Source organism: Mobula hypostoma, chromosome 22 (assembly GCF_963921235.1).
Source record: "Mobula hypostoma chromosome 22, sMobHyp1.1, whole genome shotgun sequence".
NCBI classification, from domain to species: domain Eukaryota; kingdom Metazoa; phylum Chordata; class Chondrichthyes; order Myliobatiformes; family Myliobatidae; genus Mobula; species Mobula hypostoma.
Genome location: NC_086118.1, coordinates 37,330,139 through 37,354,541, shown reverse-complemented (window position 1 = coordinate 37,354,541; position 24,403 = coordinate 37,330,139). Strand labels below are relative to the sequence as shown.

Here is a 24,403-nt window from a genome sequence, read left to right as displayed (position 1 = left end):
TTCCTCTTCATTTTCACCATATATTTCCCCTTAATAACAGCTGCAGCCTCAATATTTACATCTGTGGTGCTTCTTTATACTGAATACAAGTTATTCTGGAAAAGAGGAGCGAACAACATTGGTGCAACAGCTGGATGTCACAAAATTGTAAATACATTTACTCACTTCCTCCGTGCACGCTGTCATGATCTGCGGGAACCTCCTGAGTCTTTCCCTCGTGCGGATCCACACCTCATTCCCAGGCATCGTCCCGAAGTAGAGCGGGAAGGAAAATCAGCCAGCAACCAGGCATCCCTAGAGCGCAGCCATACCTGCTCCCAGCGCGCCCACCGTCGCGGTAGAATGACGGCATCCCAACTCCCGCCCTCCGCCGGCTACTGATTGGCGGGTGGGGCCACGGCGAGGAACGGGAGGGGCTCTGCGGCCAGCGGATTGGACCAGCCACATGCCAGTTACGGTGTGACGTAGTCGAGGTGATGGCAACGGTCGGGGAGAAGCTGGGATTTCTGCAGAGAGTGAGTGATGTCGGTTGGCGGCGTGTTGTGGAGTGAGGGAGTGAGGGAGTGAGGGAGTGGGGGAGTGAGGGAGGACTCCATTGTAAATCATGCTGCCGCGATTATAATGGAAGTTGGAGGGGGTCTGGAGCAGCGTGGGGTCCGGGCGCGGCCACAATTCACACAGGGCTATAAACAACTGGCTCCTGGCTGCTTCTTAGAGACGGAAGAGCGAAGGTGCAGCCTCTCGGAGACCGGGGCGAGTGCCCTGGTTTCCATCGGTAGCCACACAATCATTCAGGTACTGTAGCCAGTAGCAAGATCCCAGGTCAATGTATTCATTATCCTTGAATACACCACCCTTAACACCCAACGGAGGAGACACAACAGACTACAGGTGCTGGAATCTGAAGCTCGAAACCATCCAAGTGAACCAGGCAGCATCCGTAGGAGGAAAAGAAATCTACTCCACATTACAGCATTTGAGGTCTCTTGTGTCACCACTGCGACGACTCTTCAAGATTTGCGAACTTTTAAAAAGTTTTCGATCGAAAAAGTAAACATTTCCTATCCTCCCAAAGACGCTGCTCAGCCCGCTGAGGTCCTCCATCAGTTTGTTGGTTACATAGTTTTATGTGACCAGAGTTCTAGGTCATTGTTCTAGAGGTGTGATTATGAAAGCAACAGTGGCAGCTGGGGAATTTAAATTTAAGTATTTCAATAATTCTAAGATTCATATAAAGGCTAGTCTCACTAGCAACAATAACGAAGCTACTTGGTTGTTGTAAGACCCTGTGTGGCTGACTAATATTCGTTGGAGAAGGGAATTTGCTGTTCTTCTCTGATGAAGGGCATCCACTAAGTGGCCAGTTTATTAGGTACAGGAGTGGAACCTGATGCGGCCTTATGCTGTTGTAGCCCATGGACTTCAAGATTGTGCATTCAGGGATGATCTTCTGCACACCATTGTTGTAACATATGCTTTGCTGAGCTATTGTCATTGTCCTCCCAGCTTGAACCAATCCAACCATTCAATCTCCCACAGAACTACCACTCACTATATGTTTTTTTTTCTTTTTTTCGCACCATTCTCTATAAACTCTAGAAACAGTTGTGCTTGAATATCCCTGGAGATCAGCAATTTCTGAGATACTCAAATCAACCCATCTGGCACCAGCATTCATTCCCCAGTCAAGGTCACTTTTATTCCCCCATTCTGATGTTTGGTCTAAACAACAACTGAACCTCTTGACCATGTCTGTATACATTTATTCATTGTGTGGCTGACACATGATTAGCTAATTAGATATTTGCATTAACAAGCAGGTGTACAGATGTACCTAGCAAATTAGCCAGCAATTGACTCCAGAGCCATTATAGACCTTAATTCCCCCTTTGCAATTAGGGGGAGACATACATCCCAAAAATAAATTTTAAAAATATGGCTGTTGACTTGAATACAAGAAAGTTTCCCAAAAGCAATACAATAAATGTCCTGATAATCTATTTGATATTTGACAGATTATTGGCCAGGGTGTTCATTAAACTCCATTGATTTTCTTCATTTAGTGTTGTTGGATCATTATACAATCATCTGAGAAAACAGAGACCCTGCAATTCATTCTCATTTAAAAGTTCATTCTTTGGCAACAAGTTTTTTCTCAGCACTATTCTGAAATAACACACTTTGTGCACAGATACAAGTTTGAACCACTGATTTCTGACACACCAACCCAAGGCTGGTTTTCATCATTTACTGTATTTAAGAATACAGCTGATAAACCACCAGTCCAAGTGCTTAAATATATTATGTCTAGATCTGGAGTTTTTTTCCCACTTTTATATCACTGCAAAAGCAGGAAGATAACATAACTATTCTTAAAGAACGGCACTACTGTCAATTTTATGGTTCCCATAAAACCTTTCTTGTCTGAACTTTGAAGCAATAAAACATTGTAACTTCTAAATGATTTGAATGGCTTATCTAACCTTGTCCATTTACGCAATAAGAAATTTAGAAAGTACTATCATATTGTTTTATTTAAAATTTCCTTCTGACTAAGTACTTTGGTAATTTTCTATTAAAATTTGAGACAGAATCATACACACAAACACAAATTTGAAATTATATTAATTCACTCTGTGGACAAAGTCATCATAATCTTTTAATAGGTAAATTTATTCTATGTTATTGAGCACAGAATTCTATGTACATATTCTATTTTATTTATTCTATGTTGAAACTCCTCATTGGTGACTAATTAAAATGTGAGGCCCCCGATCATCGTAGATTGTGTTTTTCCGTCTAAAGTCCAGCACTTTTCACCAAACAGCAAATTTGGGATTTAAGAAGTTCAGATTTTCTTGTTTGTCCAATTGCTTGAATTTCTGAATTCTTCCTATTACTCAGCTTCTTTGTCTTCTTGGCACCTCCAAAACCTTTCCCATTGCTTTCTTGCTGTGACAAATTCAAATTACACTTTTCGTTGTGATAATAAGAGCAAACTACAATGGGCAGGTTGTACTCTTTGCAGAATGAATAAAAGCTTTAATCATTTGTAGATCATTAGGGTTTGTGTCTTGCAGAGTAACTGTACATGCCAGATCTAAACAACAGACATTGTCTGCAACTTTGTCTCTGTGCAAAAGCTGGCTGCTGTATTTAAGGTCCATTCACCTCTTTAATATCACTGTTCCTTTCCAGCTTCCTATGCTAATGAAAGCCACGTCAGATGATGAAATACCATGTCCTGGGTATCTGTTTGAAGAGATCGTCAGTATCCTTGTACTTGATTCATATAAGATATGTTAATCCTAATATTGTTAATTATGAGAAACAGAACACTTAAACTGACTGATGTAAGTTTTACATTGCATTTATGAAATACAAATTTGGAGTTATCATTACGATTATTAAAGTCTGCAGCTTATAATTAGGAAGGAACTATGTAAAAATATGTTACAAAGAATGAATAATCGTTAAAGTATAGGTCTATGAAATACAATTTGGGAGACAGTCATTTTGCATGATAATATATGTATAAGTAAGTAAAGCAACAATGTACATGAGTGAATCCTCAAATTAATTATACAGTAATTGTATAAGTACTGGCATTTTACATTATAAACCAAAATCATTTGCAATTGGATCTGAACATGTTTATTAATTGTAAAACTAATTAGGTTTATGTGGTAACACACGCACACACAAAAAGCTGGAGTCATAGAAACATAGAAAATAGGTGCAGGAGTAGGCCTTTTGGCCCTTTGAGCCTGCACCACCATTCAGTATGATCATGGCTGATCATCCAACTCAGAACCCTGTACCTGCCTTCTCTCCATACCCTCAATCCCTTTAGCCACAAGGGCCATATCTAACTCCCTCTTAAATATAGCCAATGAACTGGCCTCAACTGTTTCCTGTGGCAGAGAATTCCACAGATTCACCACTCTCTGTGTGACAAGTACAGGAGCAGGGAGGTACTACTGCAGTTGTACAAGGCCTTGGTGAGACCACAGCTGGAGTACTGTGTGCAGTTTTGGTCCCCTAATCTGAGGAAAGACATTCTTGCCATAGAGGGAGTGCAAAGAAGGTTCACTAGATTGATTCCTGGGATGGCAGGATTTTCATATGATGAAAGACTGGATTGACTAGGCTTATACTCTCTGGAATTTAGAAGATTGAGGGGGGATCTGATTGAAACGTATAAAATTCTAAAGGGATTGGACAGGCTAGATTCAGGAAGATTGTTCCCGATGTTGGGGAAGTCCAGAGTCCTCATCTTTTTTCCAGTCCTGATGAAGGGCCTGGTCCTGAAACGTCGACTGTACTCTTTTCCATAGATACTGCCTGGTCTGCTGAGTTCCTCCAACATTTTATGTGTGTTACTTGGATTTCCAGCATCTGCAGATTTTCTCTTTTTTGAAGTTTACGTAGTAATTAGCTTCTTTTATTATACATTAATGTTCTAAAGGGCACTATTTAAATTAAGTGGACTGTTTTCATGAGGTTTTGGAAAATAAACCAAAGACAGAAAAATACGGTATTTAATAGTGAGAATGAACTGTAGTGGCAGGAGACAGGAAGGGTATTATCATGTTTGTTAACAGAGTGGAAATGTTTGGAAAGTGGTCACCAATTTTTGTATTTTATGAGGACCGTTACATAAATAGCAAATACTTGATAAGAAAGCTTAAATCACAAAACTTAAGAAACAAAAACTACTTTTGAGACTTGGCACTGCACTGTTGTCTGACCTTAGCAAATCACAACTCAACAGGGCATATTCAGTAAATGACAGCGACCTCAGAAGTGTTGATGTACAGAAGGAGCTTGGGGTGCAAGTTCGTATTCCCTGAGAAGGATGACATGGGCTGATAGTGTATATTATATGGAACAAGCTGCCAGAGGAGGTGGTAGAGATAGATACAATGTTTAAAAGACATTTGGACAGGTCACTGGCTAGGAAGCAAATGGAGGTGAATGGCCTAATGTGGACAGTTGAGATTAAGTAGTTAGGCATCATGGTTAGCATCGGCAAGTTGGGCTGAAGGACCCGTTTCTGTGCTAAACAACTTAACAGCTCTGACTCATTGTCATGATCTTCGTGTAAATTATTAGAATTTTGTGTAACACCATCTGTATAATTTCATCATCCTGGATTTATACTGAACTTTTCTAAAGATAAACTCTTCTAGTACCTCATTACTTTTTTCTTTCCTATATTTTTGCACTACATATTTAACTATGCACAGTTTTTTCTTTCTATTGTCATGTACTGCTGCCACAAAGTTAAATTTCACGACATATGCCAGTGATATTAAACCTGATTCCAATTCTTCTAGTAAACAACATGACTATATATTCCCACTTTTAAAAGTTGTATTGTTCTGAAAATCCAATACATTGAGCATGGCCATGATCATAAAGAGCCACCAAATGTAATTCTAATGGAAAATATACTTCTATTTTGGTCTAATTATTTCAAGGTCTTGCAAAATGATTCTCTGTTGACTTCCTGAGAGAGTCATTGCTTATTGATGTAGGCACCATATATATCTCCTGTACAACAACAAAATGTGATTATAATGTGCCTTTTGTGTTCTAAGGCACTTAAAAGGAGTGTTTTCAATATACAATATTACTGCAAAACAAACTGCTTAGACAATGAGATAGGTTTGAAGGAGTAATTGTAATGGAGCTAGAGAAATGGCCAGGTTTAGGGCCTTGATAGATGAAGAAATGACCTCTAGATGGTGGAACAATTAAAATCAAATGCTTGGAAAGAAAATTGAAGAAGTTCTGTATTTCTTTTTGGAGGTTTGAGAGACTGGAAAAGATTACAGAGAGTTCATGTATGATTTAATGTATGGGAGAATATTTTTGAAGGGAGGGAAAAATAAGAGGTTTAAAATCAAAGTATTTAATCTGAGAGGCATCATAAGTCACTGAAGACCAATATGATGGGAAATAAGGTAAGGTGCAAGTTAGGAGATGGGCAGTATATATTTTGAATGATCCTAGTTTCTAGACTAAGGGAGGCAGGTCAGGAGTGTGTTGGAATAGTCAAGTCTAGGGCTACCAAAGACATGATTGCGGTATATGGCTGCAGATGCCCTAATGCTGATGTGAAGGAAAAGTTGAGAAGATAAAAAGAGATCAGAATAATGGTAGAAATGTTAACTGGTCAGTTTATAGTTAATCTCGGGGCAGATATGATATTGAAGTTCCAGCCATTCTCAGGTAACTACCAGGGAGAAATATAGAGTTAATGTTTGTGGAATGGAGCAGTGGATTTGATTATCTCATTATTTAATTGGGGGCATGTCCTGCTCAATTAATTTTAAATATCTGACAATGACAGTGGAGGCGTGACAGAACTAAATGGTGTCAGTATGCAGATAGAAATGTGCCTTGGTTTTGGATGATGTTGTCCAGGATCAGTCATGCATATGTAAGAAAAGAAATTGCAGAAGCTTCTGTGGCTGAATAGCTTGGAAGATAGCAAAGTGAATGTGCTTTTCTAAGGTTGGAGAACAGTGAAAAAGTATTTAAAGACCGCATGGACATGTATAAAAAGCTACAAAGAAGTCTAAAGACAGCAAAAAAATTTAAACTTATTTGGAGGAACAGAGATTTGTTTATTTATTTGAACAATAATTTCAACTGCCCAGCGTTTATCTGGAAAAATGAAACTGATGATGATTGTAATAACGTTTTCTGGTTTCACTTCATTACAAAAGGTAGTTAAGTTCCTGCATAATGGAGAATCTAAAGGAATGAAACTGATTCTTCTTAATGAATTTCCTCTGAAATCCTCAATATGCCTTCCCTCCCCAGCTCCTTTTCTAGATCCCCCCCAAATTATACATTCTGATCCTTCTATCATTGCATCTGGCCAGCCTAAACAAATGGTAGTGACACCATTGTTTCTGTATTTATTGTTCTCTATGAATGTAGAAACAGGCAGAAACATTTCAATCCATCATGTTCATGCAGGCTGTAAAACAGCAAACCAGCCTGTAAGTTTGTACGTTATAACAAATCAATTGAAAGTTTAATAAGTTGATTATAATTTCTTTTTTACCCGCCCCTTCCGTTATTCAGCTTCATGTCTGGTCCTGCAGTGTTCCAGTCTCACATATCCATTTTTCTGTCGTCTTTTTTTCTGTTAATCCTTACTGACGAATCTGTAGCCTTGCATCCATTTTTATTTTTATTTTAATAGATTCATCTTTGTTTTATGCCTGCATAAATCCCAAATTGTCTCTGTATTGGCAGACTGCTTGTTGCACATCAGATCTTCAATGAGTTGCAGGTTCCTGTTGAATCAGAATTGTTTATTATCACTGACACACTGTAGGTCATGAAATTTGTTGTGTTGTGGCATGGCAACAGTACAGTGCAAGCCATAAAAAATTGCTCCAAACTACAATAAAGAATAAAATAAATATGTAGTACAAAGGAGGAATAGTGAGGCAGTGTTCATGAATTCATGGAACATTCAGAAAACTGACGGCAGAGGGGAAAAAGCTGTTCCTAAAGTGTTGAGTGTGGGTCTGCAGGCTCCAATCCCTCCTCCCTGATGGTAGTGATAAGAAAGCATGTTCCAGATAGTGAGGGTCCTGAACGATAGATATTACCTTCTTGAGGCACTGCCTTGTGATGATGTCCTTGATTGTGGGGAGCTTTGTGCCACTATGGAGCTGTATGAGCCTCCGATCCTCTGCAGCCTCTTCTGATCATGTGCATTGATGCATTGCGAAGATGGTATTTTCTGACCTTAACTCAAAGCCTGTGCTGTTGAAGTTAATTTCATTTTATTTCTTAGCCTTGGGCTATGTGAAGCCATTGACATTAATTATGTCAGCCATGAGCTGCGGTGCACCGTCTATATCATCTCCACTTATTTCAGCAACCAACTTTGTTCTTTTGCCACTCCCTCATTTCAGACTTTCTGCCAATAATGCCCACAATAACAATTAAAAGCATTGCCTGTTTTAGTTACATTGAAGCTCATAATCTCTTCATTAAATTTTAATATCTTTATTTTGTTTGTCATCAGTTCATTACAGCCCTCCTCCAAGATGTTATTTTTAATGCTTATGTGCATCCTTTCTTGCTCCATTATTTATTTTTTGAGATACAGCGCAGAACAGGCCCTTACAGCCCTTTGAGCCGCACTGTCCAGCAACCCCTGATTTAACCTAGTCTAATCACGGGACAATTAATCTACCAACCAGCACGTATTTGGACTGTGGGAGGAAACCGGAGTACCCAGAGGAAACCCACACAGTACGGGGAGAATGTACAAACTCCTTACAGCAAGTGGCAGTAAATGAATCCGAGTCACTGGTACTGTAAAGCATTGTGCTCACCACTACGCTATTGTGCCACCCGGGGTTGGAGAACTTTTGTTTGCCTTTGTCTAACTCCTTGGAACTCGCTTCCTAAACCCTTTAATCCATTATTTCTACTTCTCATATCTCATTTTACACAAGTTTCATTATTTACCTGGTTTGGTGTTTCTGTTGCTTTTTCATTGTAAGATACTCTGAAATGTATATTGTGCATTAAAAGTATGAGACACTGGTGCTATTTATTCTTTTATCTAGCAGATTGTTTTTGATTGTGTGAGAGAAATAAATGTCCTTATGTGGATGGTGCAAGGTTTTTTTTTGCTTTTTTTCCCATAACTGAATGGAACTACAGAGATTTCTCACGAGTCTGTGGGAGCTTGCCTGTGCCTGCTTGAGTACTTGCTGGAGCGACTGCAAAGCAACTCCTGTAATGTCAAACTGAAGGTTGGTGGTCTTTCCTTTTGGCTTCATGTATTCTTTGCCACTACAAATCAAGCATAGTTTTGAAGCCCTCAGTTCTCTGAAAATCTTGTTTGTCTTCATTGTTTTGTAAACGCTTTCCTGTTTTGCGGAAGTGTACTGCAACAATATGCCAACATAATGTGATGTTAAGTCCGATGGCTGGAGTACGTGGATGGTGACATGTATGATGGTTACAACACAGCGTCAGTTTGTCCTTCAAGAGATCACCTATGTAATATATGGATCTATTTCTTTTTGAGCAATAATCAATTCCCCCCCCCCAGCACTATGTATTGATCTGTTGTCTGCGTATGTGCTGTTTACAAATGCACACTGTTCTCTCTCTCGCGCTGCAATGTGAATACATCAGTTAAAACCATCTCCCATGTGTGTGCTTTTATTTAATACATATGTAGTTGTGCACAGACACAACAACCTAGTTCATTGGGGTAGAGCCTCGTGAGTACATCAGTTTTAAAATGCCATCCTTCATGTTCCCTCAATTGCCACCTTTCATTTTATAGAATAGTTAGAAAGAGTCAGACCACTGCACTCATGCTTGAGATCATTTAAAAGTTGAAAGTACATTTGTTATCAAAGTATGTACTGTCTACATTATACAACCCTGAGATTCGTTTCCTTACAGGCAGCCACAAAACAAAGAAACCCAAAAGAACCCATTAAAAAAAAACGTCAAACACCCAATGTGCAGAGGGGGAAAAAAAGCAAATCATGCAAACAATAAATGCAAGCAAATAACGTTCTGAAGTCCACAAAGAGAGTCCATCTACAGAGCCTTATTTCAGTACAGGGCCAACCTTGCAGAGCAGTGAGCTCAATTGGTCTATCCCTCACCTCCGGCCCCGACACCCTGACCTTTTCAGTCTGTCCCAGCACTTAAATCGTTGTCCAAAAATTGGGTTCTGTCGCTTCAATACGCTCTGAGGCCTGGACCTCACCGCCTCGATTCACCATGTACCTGACCTTTCCCATTTGGCCCACCCACGCTTAAATCGATTGAACCGTGGATCTTCCTTGCTCTCAGCGATGGGCCTGCTGCCTCGCCTCGGTTCTGCTGCATCGAATTGCCTCCAAGTCCAAAGGGAAATTACATGCCATTGTTTGCAATGATCGTTTACCAGAAAAAATGTGATTAAACATTTAGTTGTTTTCTTTGTTTCTTTGACCACCAGCCAGAAGTTGCTGAGATTCACCAGCTCAAAAAACCACAGAGCTGAACAGCTTTCCGGCAGTTAGCTACAGTAATTGGATAGGGGCACTAGGACACATAAAAGCATGATCAATAAAGGATCTAAGAGAATTAGATAAAGTCTGTACAGTGGTTGACATACTATGGTTTATAAATTTAGTTTGAAATGTTAATTTCATTGGCTTTTATATTGCCATGTATCCAAGAGGATGCTGTGATGGTCAGGAATGATGAGAAGGTTGGTGTTGACCTTCCCAAAACTTGATAAATTGGGAATTGCATTTGTTTTTATTTGTGCAGTTGTTTGAGCTGGTGATTCCTAATTAACCTTGAACATTGGGAGTTAATGTTCTATGCTTGACATTGTTCTTGGGCCAATTAATCTAAAATTGTCTACCTCAGGATATTCCATACAATGGGTAAATAGTTTTAATCCAACCAGCATTTAATTTATATAGCTGTTGTAACACTTCCTTTTCTCTCCTGGATAGCATAGAAGGATGTCTTAAGTGCAGTCTAAAATTTCAATAAGTTACTTGTAATAGTTATAATTTAGTTTGAAATTTACAAAAGGGACATAAAAGTTGGTGCCTTTTTATTAAAGCATTGCCTATAAAGATATTAGATTAAATTTTGGGCTAAAAAGGGAATAAACCAGGGGTTCCCAACCTTTTTTATGCCATGGACCCCTACCATTAGCAAAGGGGTCTATAGAACCCCAGGATGTTTATGACTGCAACAAATGCAAAGTTAATTCAGGTCTGTGATTTCCAATCAAGTCTCTGCAATTTCCTTGATTTGGTTACCTTGCCAATGTAATAGAAGAACAACTCGTATATATAAATGAACTGCAGAAGTTATATTCCCAATATTTTGACATGGTCAGGGTTTTGTTTCCAACCATCTTGTGTAAGGATTCAACACCTACAACCTACTGTATCTGAGAAATCTCATTATTTATCTGGTTGTATGAAGATCAGAAAGAGTATCAAACCATGGATAGAGAAAAATTGACCGAAGTTCAAAGTAAATTTATTATCAAAGTACATATATGTTACCATATACTACCCTGAGATTCATTTTCTTGCGGGCTTTCACAGTAGAAGAAATGCATTAGAATCAATGAAAAACTACACACAACAAACATTCTGAATGACTACACCACTGTGCAACAAAACTGTCTTCTCAATCTTTGTGTTAATTGATAGGTTCTCAAAATATTGCAGTATGTCTGCAGCCATGGTTCCCCTCAGTTTACATTGGAGCTTCGGAGAAACGCCACTCTTATTCAGGAGGTAACAGGTAAGAGATATAAAAAATGAATACAAGTTTTAAAAGATGCTGTTTCTCTTGATATAACAAAATGACAACTTCAGCTTCTGCATATAAAATGATGGCAGATACGGCCCAGAGGATTTTCAAAGAACTTTAAGCAGAGTGAAAACGTAGAGTGTAAACGAATTCCATTTGTTTTCAGTTCCCAACAATCTTCTATTCCGTATTTCTAAATTAAATTTCTGATGATTGTGTGTTTAGTACTTTTCACCATTATTGTGTCTCACCTCATCATGGGTAATAAGAACCTGCATTTAAATACTTTCCCAATTGGAAGATTGTAAATGATCAGTAAAATATGTTTCTTATTACTTTATTGAACTAATAAACACTGATGTAATGTTATTGTTGCCAGCCCAGTTGAACTTGCAAAAAAATTCCTCACAGACGATGGGGACTGTCCAAACTGCAGAGCTGTCCCATAGACTAAGTAAATAACAGCCAACTCATGGAATTATGTATTTCAGTCAACATTCCAATCTCCTTCATCACAGTCCCTTTATAGATTAAGTTCACAGTCATGACAGAGCCACCACTTGTACAATTGGGAAGGAGTTGCCCTGGGACTCCAGACCCCATGAAGCCAGGGTATGAAAAACTTCTGTTGATTACCACCTCGCTCTGTTGTTAAATGTACCATATCTTTATACTGAACGATAGATGAAAGAAGCTTGAAAGTGACAGGAGCAGAATGCACTCTGGGAGGCAGGCTTCAGTGTCCATCATCAGGGGTGACTTGACAGTACAACCAGTGATTAACTTGGCCAAATGGAGAAGTACACGGTTATCAGACTGGATCCATGCATGGAGAGGGAACCATTGGATCTGCCCTTGATGGTGTTGGTAGGAGTGATCATCACTCCTGTAAATAGAACTCAAATGAGAACATGGGTTCCTTATATTGAAAGACACACAAAATGCTGCTGTGTTCCGCCAGCGTTTTGTGTGTGTTACTTGAATTTCTAGCATCTGCAGATTTCCTCGTGTTTGCGTTCCTTATATTGAGTATGGATAGAATGGCAATCACGAACAAAAGACACGTCAGTAGCCCCACTTTGTAGGAGGAAGAAGAAGAATATCTTTATTGTCATTGTTGTGGAGTAATGAAACACAATTTAGCAGCTCAACGTTTTGCAGCATGACAAAAAATATATACATAAAATAAACTCTAAAACTTCAGGAGTGCAGTCCAAAATTAGTAATATATGGGTGGGGGGTTAGGACTATTGCACACCTGCCATTCCTGGAAGTGTGATGCATTTAGCTTAAGGAGATTTGGTATGTTACCAAAGACTCTTGCAAGTTTTTACAATTGGGAGCATTTTGACTGTTTGCATCACTGTGTGGTTTGGAGGCTCCAATGCACAGGACCACAAGAGGCTTCAGAGGATTGTAGACTTTACCAGCTCCATCACCGCTATAATCGTTGACGACGTCTTTACGGGCACTCACCCCTTCTTGTTAGTACCATCAGAAAGGAGATACAGGAACCTGAGGACCAAAACTTAATGGTTCAGTAACAGCTTCTTCTCCTATGCAATGTCTGAATAGTCCATTAACTTATGAACTACCTCATTATTTTTGCATAATTTTTAAACATTTTTGGTAATTTTGTGTCTTGCACTGTACTGCTACTGCAGAACAACAAATCTCACATCATATATGACGGTGATAATAAACTTGATTCTGATTCTGAATACCCCAGCATGGTACAAAGACTTCTTCTGAAAACTAAATGCAATCATAGCCAAACTGTTTCAGTACAGTTATCATATTCGCACCTATGTAACTGGAAAATTGTCCATGAATGATCAGTCAGCAAAAAACAGGTTAATTGCTGCTTTTGTCAATTACTGATAGAAGGTGTATGAAACTGTATTTACCTTGTCGGCATGTGTTCACAGATGTGCAGTTTGGACTTTATCACTGCTCTAGACACATTGTAGCCTTGGTCCAAGCCTGGGCTGAAGAATTCCAGTAATATTTGACTCAGTGTCTCCTATTCCACCTGGATAACCTACAAATTGATGGCATGAACACTGAATTTTCCAATTTAACGTAACCTGCATCCCGCGCTTTTTTCCTCCTTCTGCCCAACCCACTGAGTTTGACTGAAAGGAGATTTAGTAACAGGAACTAAGGAATAAACTCCCCACTAAGCAGGAGGGGGATGTCAGGCAAAGGGAGATGGCTGATGTTTAAGAAGTTAATCAGGATCTCAGTGTAGGAGTTCTTCAAGATAGTGTACTGAATCCAACAGCCTTCAGCTGTTTCAGCAATAATCTTCCTTCATTATTGAAAGACAAATCTTCAGTGAAAATCACATAATTTAAATAACATCCTCACACCATGAAGTAGCCTGTGTAACAAGATTTCTTCTCATTGCTCTGTGAATTGACTAATTCCTGATCTTGCGACTATGATCCTCCGTTTTAGATCCTGTATCCTGAACAAACAGCCTCATGGCATCTATCCTTTAATTTCTCTTAGAATCCTGTAAGCCTCATTGAGGTCCCATCTCACTTTACTAAAATCCAGTGAATATGAGCCAACTACATTCAGACTTTCCTGTTCAGACATTAGAAAATGCCTTTTATTGATTATTAAGCTAATTGAAATTATTAGAGGAAGAAAATGGACTTAAGAAATGTTTTTCTCTTTCTACTCAAAACATCTGTAACTTTGCCAAAAATGAAACATTGTGCTAATCACATTTCAGCAGTCAAATCAACTTAACCTATTTCTGAGAGAGAATATCCCAGGGCTACCTCCAGGGCTTTCTTAGGACCACAGAAGTTCTAAAGATGATTGATGTTTTCATGTGTTTGTATAAGCCTGAAAGATTTTTGTACCCATGTTCATTTTATGGCAATGACTTGAAAACGAGGTCATAATTACACTCGCACTGATTGTTCATTACAAAACAAAGGAACTCTATTTCCTGATTAAACAAGGAGCCCAAAGTGTTGTGGAAAAATACAGATAGAACGCAGATTTGAACACATTTATATTGTCTTTACTTAAGTGCTTCGGCAGCAGTAGGACCATATTTGGTTGTGACCATTTGTAAAGTGGCAATAAGAGAATCATAGCGCAAAAGGAGGTTGTGGAAGGAATTTTAAAAAATTACAAACATTTGGATCGTTAAGAATAAACTTTGAGAAGAGATTGTGCCTGCCACCTATAAAATAGTTAGACTTATCATTATTAAAATGCAGGCAGAAGAATAGGCAATCAATGCTATGCTTCAAATATCGGCAGAGTAAATACAGCTAACTTAAAAAAAGAAATGTAGATAATAACACAGGTTTATGATACATGTTTCATTGTCATATGCTAGTATCTGTCTTACAAGTTTCTTTAAATTGCTCCCTCCGCTCTTTTGGAAGAGAGGCTAAGTCAACTGCTAAATTGACAGCTTAAACATGCCCAGACTGATGCTTCAGATGTTTGTGTATTATTGTTGAAGCTGTGATGAAGACAGATTATAGAGGAAAGAAAGTATTGAGCAATCTTAGCCTCAGCTAGGTGTAATGTTCAAATGGTACAAAATAAACAAAAAAGACAATCAGCAAATTGGCAAGTGCATAGAAGCAGCAGCTTCATCCACTGAATGGGGTTATGTAGGTTAAAAATAATGATGCTGAGGTTGACCAAATGGGGCATCCGGATATAGATGTGGTTGGTCCTGGGGAGAAACAGTTTCCCTGCTGAGGTCTCGACAGGAACTTCATGAGGTAAATGCATCTGATGTGGACAGGCTCTTTTCAACCCAGTTGGTGCTTGAGTTTACTTTTGAGGATGATGCATGTTATTTATATATCTTTTGCTCCCTCTGGTACCTCCATCTTAGTGTGTATTGAGGGTATTAAGTGTGGTGAGGATTTAAATGCGATGGTCACATGCTTTGGTACTAATCTTGATATTTTAATTTTTTTTTAAAGTATCCCAGTCTAATGATAGTTTTGATATTTTAATTAACAATATAAAAATTTTAGATTCTGAAGTTTTAGATATTAATTTTACAGGTCTATATTAAGTTGTAAAAGGTCAACAAGGAATAGCATTCTGGAGTCTAAGGCTAATGACATTGCTTAGTGTTGTTAAAAAAATGAAGATTGTGTATTCTATCAGGGGGTTATATTGTGAACAGTGCACTGATGAGTTGATGGTGTTTAATGTATTCTATAAACACTTTGTAAGGAAATACCTTCATGTGTTGAATAGAGTTTAGTATAAGCAGTGTAATAAGATCGATAGATAATACATTATTGCCTGCCCCTATGTAAAATATCAGGTCAATATAATTGAATAGATTGAGAGTATTAATGGTGGACAGGAAAGAGCTGTCTAGGTCAATTTGAAAGGGATAGGCACCTCCTTGTATGCAACACAAAGAGATCTTTAACTCAAAACTTATTGAATAGTCCAATGATGTTCTATAGGTTAAAAAAAAGCTACACCCTCATTTACTTATACCAAAGAGGACACAGACAAGTTATTAATTTGAATTTCAGCTATGAACAAAGAAAGAATATTAATCTTATGACTGGCATCCAAGAGAAACATCTGGTAAAGCTGCATGTGTGATGGTTATGAGCAGGTTTTCAGTGCTAGAAGAGAAAGACATTGGGTGGGAATATTGAAAAGAATGAAACAGCTACAAACAGTGACAAGAATGAAAGTGTAGATAACAAAGAGTTAGGTTTTGGTATGGCAAATCTAGGTGCTTCTGGCGAGTGTCTAATGCCCCGTGATAGAGTGAGGAGGGGAAATGTGGGTTATAATAGTGTCCATCACACAGCTTCAAGAGGTATCAATATTAAGAAAAAATTAAAAGGCTGATCACGTTGTATTGTACCCCTGTCAAAAATTTCCAGCTTATTGATTTGAAGAGCAATAACACCCTTTCAAAAAAAGGTGTGAAGTTAAAGAGAAGAGGGTTTTCCAACTTGTGGACAAGAAAATGTTTTGCTAAATGTAAAAGCGAATACTTAGAAATGCAGTTGCTTAATTAAGACAAAAGAGCATTAATGAAACATTTAATGAGCATCCCAGTTAATTTAGTCTGACCATTATTAGTCCGTATTTTAGAAGAAATTTATAATTTGTGTTCGGTAACAACTTGGCAAGTATAGAAAGTTTGGTTCATGTATGTTGAGAATGAATAGTGTGAACTTATTAGTTGTTAGTTTGTGTGGCTGAGGTTGGAGAAGTTCTTGATGGTTTTTTAAATGGATAAGCTGCTGGCCAGGATTGTTTAAAACTTAGTGAGATCAGGTATGGGTATTGAGATTTTAGTACAGGCAGTCCCCGGGTTACGAACGAGATCCGTTCCTAAATCTGTCTTTAAGTTGAATTTGTAGGTAAGTTGGAACAGGTATATATGGTTCTTATTTAGTTCAGTTCAGTTCAGTTTTTGTTTATTGTTATTTAGAAATGCGTGCATTAATAAATGATGCAACGTTCCTCCAGAATGATATCATAAAAAAACACAGGACAAACCAAGACTAAAACTGACAAAACCACATAATTATAACATATAGTTACAACAGTGCAAAGCAATACCATAATTTGATAAAGAACAGACTATGGGCACGGTAAAAAAAAGTCTCAAAGTCCGGATAGACTCATCATCTCACGCAGGCGGCAGAAGGGAGGAACTTTCCCTGCCATGAGCCTCCAAGCGCTGCCAACTGGCCAATGCAGCACCATTGGAAGCACCCGACCGCAGCGGACTCTGAGTCCGTCCGAAAACTTCGAGCCTCTGACCAGCCCCTCCGACACAGCCTCTTCGAGCACCATCCTCTGCCAAGCGCTTTGACTCCGCCCCAGCCGCCGAGCAACAAGCAAAGCTGAGGACTCGGGGCCTTCTCCGGAGATTCTGGACCACACAGTAACAGCGGCAGCGAAGCAGGCATTTCAGAAGTTTCACCAGATGTTCCTCCGTGCTCTCACGTCCGTCTCCATCAAATCAGGATTGTGCACAGCACCCTACTTGACAAATAACAGACATCACCACCGGAGTGGCCACTGCGAGCTGCGTTGCGCCGCCATCTCCCCGCCTTCAAAGAGCTTGTTGGACAGACAAAAATAAATGGACTGCACAGGGAAGAGAAAAAGATAAAAAGTCACGCTGCAGTTTCAAAACAGCACTAATCTGTGTGCTGTTGATTAAAATTCTAGTAATGATGAGAATGACACAAGACTGGGTAGTCTTGAGGTTTATAATGTGACGACTATAATGTTATAATGTTAGCGTCAGTTAGTCAAATGTTTGTCTTAGTATATAATATGTATTTTACCTTCCTATGCAGAGCTTTTCTTTTTCTCGTCATAAATTGCCTTGTAGCAGCTGAGGCCGTTGGTAACTGAACGGTAAACATTGGTGAACCTCTCTGTATTAGGATCTTGCTCCTCTTACTTTGCCATCCCTGCTTCAATGAGACGAAAGGCTTCAGCTAACTCTTTCATCAAAAACTTTTTCAGTTCTGGAGTTTTTAGATCCCAGTCTTCTTCCTCAAATGCTATTGTGCCGATCGTTGACCGACTGTAGCCTAACGCTTTTCCCATGTCCGATGGCGTTTCACCTCTTTCCGATCGCTTTATTATTTCCACTTTATTTTCAATCGTGATTGTTTTCCTTTACATCACCAGCACGTGCATTGGATTTACGCTTTGAGGCATGGTTACAAGGGTAAATAAGAGAAAAATTTAAGCCAAGTACAAAGTTACACACTCAACACAGTGTTAATGGCAACGTGATCCAACTTAAAATGGTGGACGGCGTTCTCCTTCCTCAAGCCGACGAACCGCTGAAGCCGCGCAATGTTTTCATGAGCGTCACAAAGTAGTGCGTGCGTTCATTATTACAAACCATTGTATTTAACTGAAATTTTTAATATAATAGGCTTTATGGCAGTCTGTTCGTAAGTACAAGTTGTCCGTAAGTCGGACGTCAGTAACCTGGGGACTGCCTGTACAGTTTTATTCTGTGGTAAAGTGATAAATAACATTTAACAGTAGTTAACTACCTTTCAAACCACTCGTACTATGGAATATTGATAACTGGAGGCCTATTTCTGTTAACTCCATTTTATGCAGAATTTTTACCAAATTTCTCACAAGGGATTAACTGAGGCAATGATCTTGAATAGTTCTCAAAAAGACTGGGAACGTAATTGGAAAATAGTGATGTTAAAGTCTATTTCCAGAGGGCAAGAGGAATTGCAAGAAATTGGCTGTTGATTTATAGATCTAACTGAATATTTCAGTTCTGTGGGACATGGGCATCTGCAGCTAATGCCTGCTGGAAATATCGTGACGGATCGTGATGTCCTTCACAGTGTACAGCATTGATTTGATGCCAGGGCTGGCAATGTGGAGCTGAACACTCCAGCTAAAGCCCTGTGTTATTCATGCATGGCTGAAAGTGTATTCAGTTCAAAAAGATCTTCACTGCTCCATAACCTCTAATACTATTCAGGGGAATCATCACCTGCTTTCGAATTGCTGACTGATTTCTATTGCCTATGCTACGTGTGTACATCACTTTCTAAAGTTGCTCAAGTCTAAGGAGTCATGCTGAGAATGACTCATGCTTTCTCCCGTCAAACCTGATGCACAAAGCAGCTGCTCCCAGGAGTGAATGCACTAGTAAGTATTTCATGGCGGGATAGCAGAGCATGTGCAGGGAAAGTGGGGAGCCGGAGAGAGGCGAAGAGTTATCTGGAGTATGCCATAACTACTCTCAATGCTCGGAAGGAAGAGTTTGTCAGATGTCTGCAGTTTCAGTAAGAACATCTTCCCTGAATTCTGTCATCTGCTGCAACCACAATGGAGCCTCTCTAACAGGCACAGGCTGGGTTTTGGTACTGGAGACTAGCTTTAAATGGTGCCAGATTTACACATCATCTCTCTACCCCCGCCTCCTCCCACATCGGAATGCAACAATTCAACAGGGTGCTTCATACTAACTGCGCACTGCAGTCATTGTAGTTAGCAGACTGCTCAGTGTTGGCAAACAGCCTGCATTAGAAGCAACAGGCGTGAATTAAACCCAAATTCATTTAAAGGGGCTGCAGAATTTAGCCTTCATAGTCTCAGAATGGCCCGCTGAGTTTGTTTGACAAAGATTTCAGTATTTTGGCAATGAAATACTTTTTCAGCTATTATATTAAGTCTTGCACCACAATTTCAATTCTCTTACCTGGCTTGTTCATTGTGTCTACAGTTACTCTAAAGGCTGATTTATACTTGTGCGTCAATTCGACGCCATAACCCACATGCGTTGTGAGCATTTATGCTTGTGAATTGGTGTGTCTGCGTCGCTCTGCAATTCGCACACGTCACTCATGCGCACACACCTGCCCGCACAAGGCTTCATGGTCATGGTAGTCTTTCTCGGGGTAAACAAGTTTAAAGTGAGCGTCTTTTTTTGTAAAAGCGAAATGTGTCCTCCATAATTTCGGAGGTCTGTAAAGCTTTATGGAAAGCATTGCAGCCAGAGTTCCTTCCCTGCCCTTCAGTTGGCCAATGGGAAGCTATTGCAGCATAGGAGGAAATGCGATGCTACCAAGCAGACCAATCACAGTTGTTGCAGTCTGCGTTGCTGCGATGCGCAGTTACATTTTGGGAGAGGTGTGCGTCAGGCCACGGCGTAGGGATCCGCGTAGGCTCTGTGTAGGGCTCTACGGTGTCAAGTTGACGCACAAGTATAAATCAGCCTTTAGTGAACACCATACTAGTTGCTGCGTCTAATTTTTAAATTCAGATATGAGTTGAAACAGAAAAGGAATGTGTATTTGAATGATAATTTTATTGAAAAACAAAACTCTGACATGTCATTTGTAAGACTGTACTCATTCTTGGAATCAAAGTCATGCTTCTAACAGTCCTGTAGTTTCTAATTAGTAAATGGGTTGTTCTCTTTTGCCAGTTTTCAGTGGGCCACCAGATTTACTTCATGGAAATGCTTTATACCAAAGAGTACGAAAAACTGCAGAGGTATTTACATTCCTAAAGCTTGGTTAAATCAGTGTATTTTGAGTCCTGTGTTGGCTTTCAAATTAATAATGTTTGAAATTATGGAATATTAGTTCTGTAGATGTTGTATTTTATATTTTGAGGTCATGGAATCTGTTGGGCCAGTGATTACTGTTGTCTTTTCTTTTGGCAGGAATTAGCAAATTTGTTATTCTCTGATGCTTTGCCATATCAGTCATCTTACATTTCATCCCCTTCCCGACTGGGTCCACAGATAGGTAAGGATTATTGTTTATAAACTGGTAAGGTTTGAAATGCACCAATTAATTTTGTGATTTACTTTCAAATTCTGACTATAATAATATTTTGCCATTTTTCTGAGTCCCTTGTCTGTGACTTTGTAGATATTTAAAAAAAAATCTATTCATAATGATTTGGTTTATTGGATTTTGGGGCAACTACTTTAGTTAACCGGGTTGATATTATTTAACTGTGCTGAAGGTTTAAATGTATTAGTCACAATATCATTGCAATTAATTAAAACTGTTAAATTGCCATTGAATTAAAATCATAAGAACTTATTGAACCAGATTCTATTTGTAGTGCAGTCTGCTTGTTATATGCGTTGCTTATTATATATGTCTGCTTGCTATATGTGTTATTTGTGTTGCTTCTAAATGTTGTTTTGTAAAAGGAATAGCATCAGTTGAACATAGAACACTGAACATTGCATTTGATAGGTTTAATGTATTCTATAGACACTTTGAAAGAAAATACCTTCATCTGTTGAATAGAGTTTAGTAAGAGTGGTTTCAGTTCGATAGATAATACATTATTGCCTGCAACTATGTAAAATATCAGGTTAATATAATTAAATAAAATGAGAGTATTAATCCTGGACAGAAAAGAACTGGTCTAGGTCAATTTGAAAGAGATAGGCACCTCCTTATATGCAACACAAAGAGATCTTTAGCTGAAAATTTATTAAATTCAGGCCCTTTGGCCCATGATGTTGTACTGACATTTTAATGTACTCTAAGATCAATCTAAACCTTCACTCCTACATAGCCCTGCATTTTTTGATCATACATTTCAGTCTAAGAGTTTCTTAAATGCCCTTAATGTACTTGCCTCTACCACCACCCATTGCAGTACGATCTAAGCACTCATCACACTCTGTGTTTAAAAAATATACCTCTGATATTTCCATTATATTGTCCTCCAAATACCTTAAAATTATGACCTCCTTATTGGCCATTTCTGCATTGGGGGTATAAGGTCTCTGGCTATCCACTCAATCTACAGTATGCCTCTTATCATTTTGAATACCTTTGTCAAGTCACCTGTCATTCTCCTTCGCTCCAAAGAGAAAAGCCCTTGGTTAAGTTAACAACTGGGACTGTCCAACTTCTTTGAAGAAAGAACACCATTTATTCAATGATCAAAGTTCCAAGTAAATTTATTACCAAAGTACATATATGTCACCATATACAACCCTGACATCCATTTTCTTGTGGACATACTTAATAAATCCATATTAGAATGATAACCATAACAGAATCAATGGGTGTTCATCCAGTGTGCAAAAAACAAGAAAATGCAAATACAAAAAGAAACACATAATAATAAAAAATAAATAAATAAGCAATAAATATTGAGAACATGAGATAAAGAGTTCTTGAAAGTGAGTCCATAGTTTGTGGAACTTTTCAATGATGGGGCAAGTGAAAAGGAGTGAAGTTATCCTCTTTGGTTGAAGAGCCTGATGGTTGAGGGGCAATAACTGTTCATGAACCTGGTGGTGTGAGTGCTGAGGTTCTGGTACCTTATTCCTGATGGCAGCAGTGAGAAGAGAGCATGTCCTGGGTGGTGGGTTTCTGATCATGGATGCTGCTTTCCTATGACAGCATTTTGTGTAGCTGTGCTCAATGGTGGGGAGAGTTTTACCCAGAAGGGATTGGGCCATCTCCACTACTTTTGTAGGATTTACATTCAAGGGCATTGGTGTTTCCATACCAATTTCTTTTAATTTCCAAAATGTTTGTTGGGGTTTAGTTGATCGCAGTGATTAGATAAATGAAATGTTCAGTTGTTGACTGATGCATTCCAAGTAAATGATCTATGTATGTTAAAACTAAGCACAAGAGACTGTGAGATCAAATTTTGGTTCAGTTCTGCAGATAAGTATATGTTTATAAATATAATGAAAAGTAAAGGTTATTAGAACTAATTTGGGAAAAAAAGTTACTACTTTTATAGGAATGGGATCAAGCCCTTCATCCGGGTCCATAATGCAAGGCTTTGGGTGCACACCAAGGAAAATGTCTTCAGGTGAGTTCTGAAATTGGTAGAGTGCTTATTGTTTTAATTCGACATGATATAAGTACTCAAGAATTCAGGCACACTTTTAGAGAGTGAAATAGAATTGATATTTCAGATTGATGACTTTTAACTGTTTATAATCATTAACAAATCCTCAGATTCAGAATCAGGTTTATTGCCACTGCCAAATGTTGTGAAATTTGTTATTTTGAGGTAGCAGTGCAGTGCAATACAAAAAAAAACTTTACAGTAGGTTACAATAAGAAAAATAAAAATAAATTAATGGCGCAAAATAGTGTGGTTCATTGGTTCATGTGCAGTTCAGAAATCTGCTGGAGGAGAGGATTAAATTGTTCCTCAAACGCTGTGTGTTTGCAGGCTCCTGTACCTCCTCCCTGATTGTAGTAATGAGAAGAGGGCATGTCCTGAGTGGTGAGGGTTCTTATTGCCTTCTTGAGACACCATCATTTGAAGATGTCCTTGATGGTAGGGAGGCTAGTGCCCCACCATTAGCCAGATGGAGCTGGCGGAGACTACTTTACCTTCTGAGTATTTCCATCATTTTCTATTGCATTTCAGATTTTCAGCATCTGTAGTATGTATTCCGAATTATCACTTAATTCACAGCCTCTTCTCTCCTTGAAACTGCCTGATGAAATGCAGAATATACCCCTGTAATGAACTATCCATTCACTGCTTTAGCGTGAAGCTTTCTTTCTTTACCTTTGTTCATATTGTTAGGCATTGACTGGAATGAAGCCATTTGGGCTTCCTTTCGCCACATTTTATTACTGTTCCTCAGATTGTGCTATTGAGCACAGACATTTATTTGATTTTTGACGTTTGTTTATTTTAAAAAGCCTCCACCTATGTGTTTTGAGATTTATTTTGGGCATTTTAAAACTCCGCCCCATCATTATCATTTGAATACCCTATTCTTGTGGATAATGTCAATGATTTGATGACATGTGGGGTGACTTCATTACTATGGCTTGAGGCCCTGACAAAATCTGGGCAGAGGTACTGAAGACTTGCGTTCCTGAACTAGTTATCCCTCTAGTTTAATTTATTGCAGCACATACAGTACTAGTATCTGTGGAAAATAAATTGCTGTAGAATACCTCCCTTTAGAACAGAGATTAGGAGGAATTTCTTTGGCTAGAAGCTGGTGAATCTGTGGAATTCATTGCCACAAACAGCTATGGTGGCCAAGTCATTGGGTATATTTAAAGTAAGGTTGATTAGTTAGGGCATCAAAGCTTACAGAGAGAAGGCAGGAGAATGGAGTTGAGAGGGATAATAAATCAGCCATGATGGAATGGTGGAGCAGACTTGAAAGGCCAAATGGCCTAATTCTACACTTACAATATGCCTAATGGTCAAAAAGTAATATTTGCAAAAAAGAGTTAAGTTCCCTGGCTGAGGTGAGTATGATTGTTCTTAACTTCTAAACAACATGTGATTGAAAGTGGCATGAAAACATTCATTATAACAAGGTTAATCTGAGATCAGTTATCTCGGTCTAAAGTCATTGATGCAGCTGTTCCCCAGTGCAGTGCCATAGATTCACTACCCACTAGCTAAAGAAATTCCTCCTAAATTCTGTTCTAATGAGAGGTATTCTATGACTTTATTTTCCCACAGATACTAGTATGTGTTGCAATAAATTAAACTAGAGGTACAACTAGTTCAGGAGCACAAGTCTTCAGCAGCTGTGCCCAGGGCCTCAACCTTT

General features: G+C 38.8%; 1 protein-coding gene across 1 annotated transcript in view; it reads left to right on the top strand.

Moving 5' to 3' along the window:
- The first annotated feature begins 467 nt into the window (after window positions 1-467).
- Window positions 468-24,403, top strand: part of tepsin (TEPSIN adaptor related protein complex 4 accessory protein) — a 41,188-nt gene continuing 17,252 nt past the window's right edge. Inside the window, exons 1-7 of the mRNA XM_063074456.1 lie at window positions 468-515; window positions 3,199-3,271; window positions 8,707-8,798; window positions 11,235-11,328; window positions 20,300-20,367; window positions 20,540-20,624; window positions 22,606-22,677. Of these exons, the coding sequence (XP_062930526.1) occupies window positions 477-515; window positions 3,199-3,271; window positions 8,707-8,798; window positions 11,235-11,328; window positions 20,300-20,367; window positions 20,540-20,624; window positions 22,606-22,677 (523 nt within the window). The 5' untranslated portion in view covers window positions 468-476. The remainder of the gene's footprint in view (window positions 516-3,198; window positions 3,272-8,706; window positions 8,799-11,234; window positions 11,329-20,299; window positions 20,368-20,539; window positions 20,625-22,605; window positions 22,678-24,403) is intronic.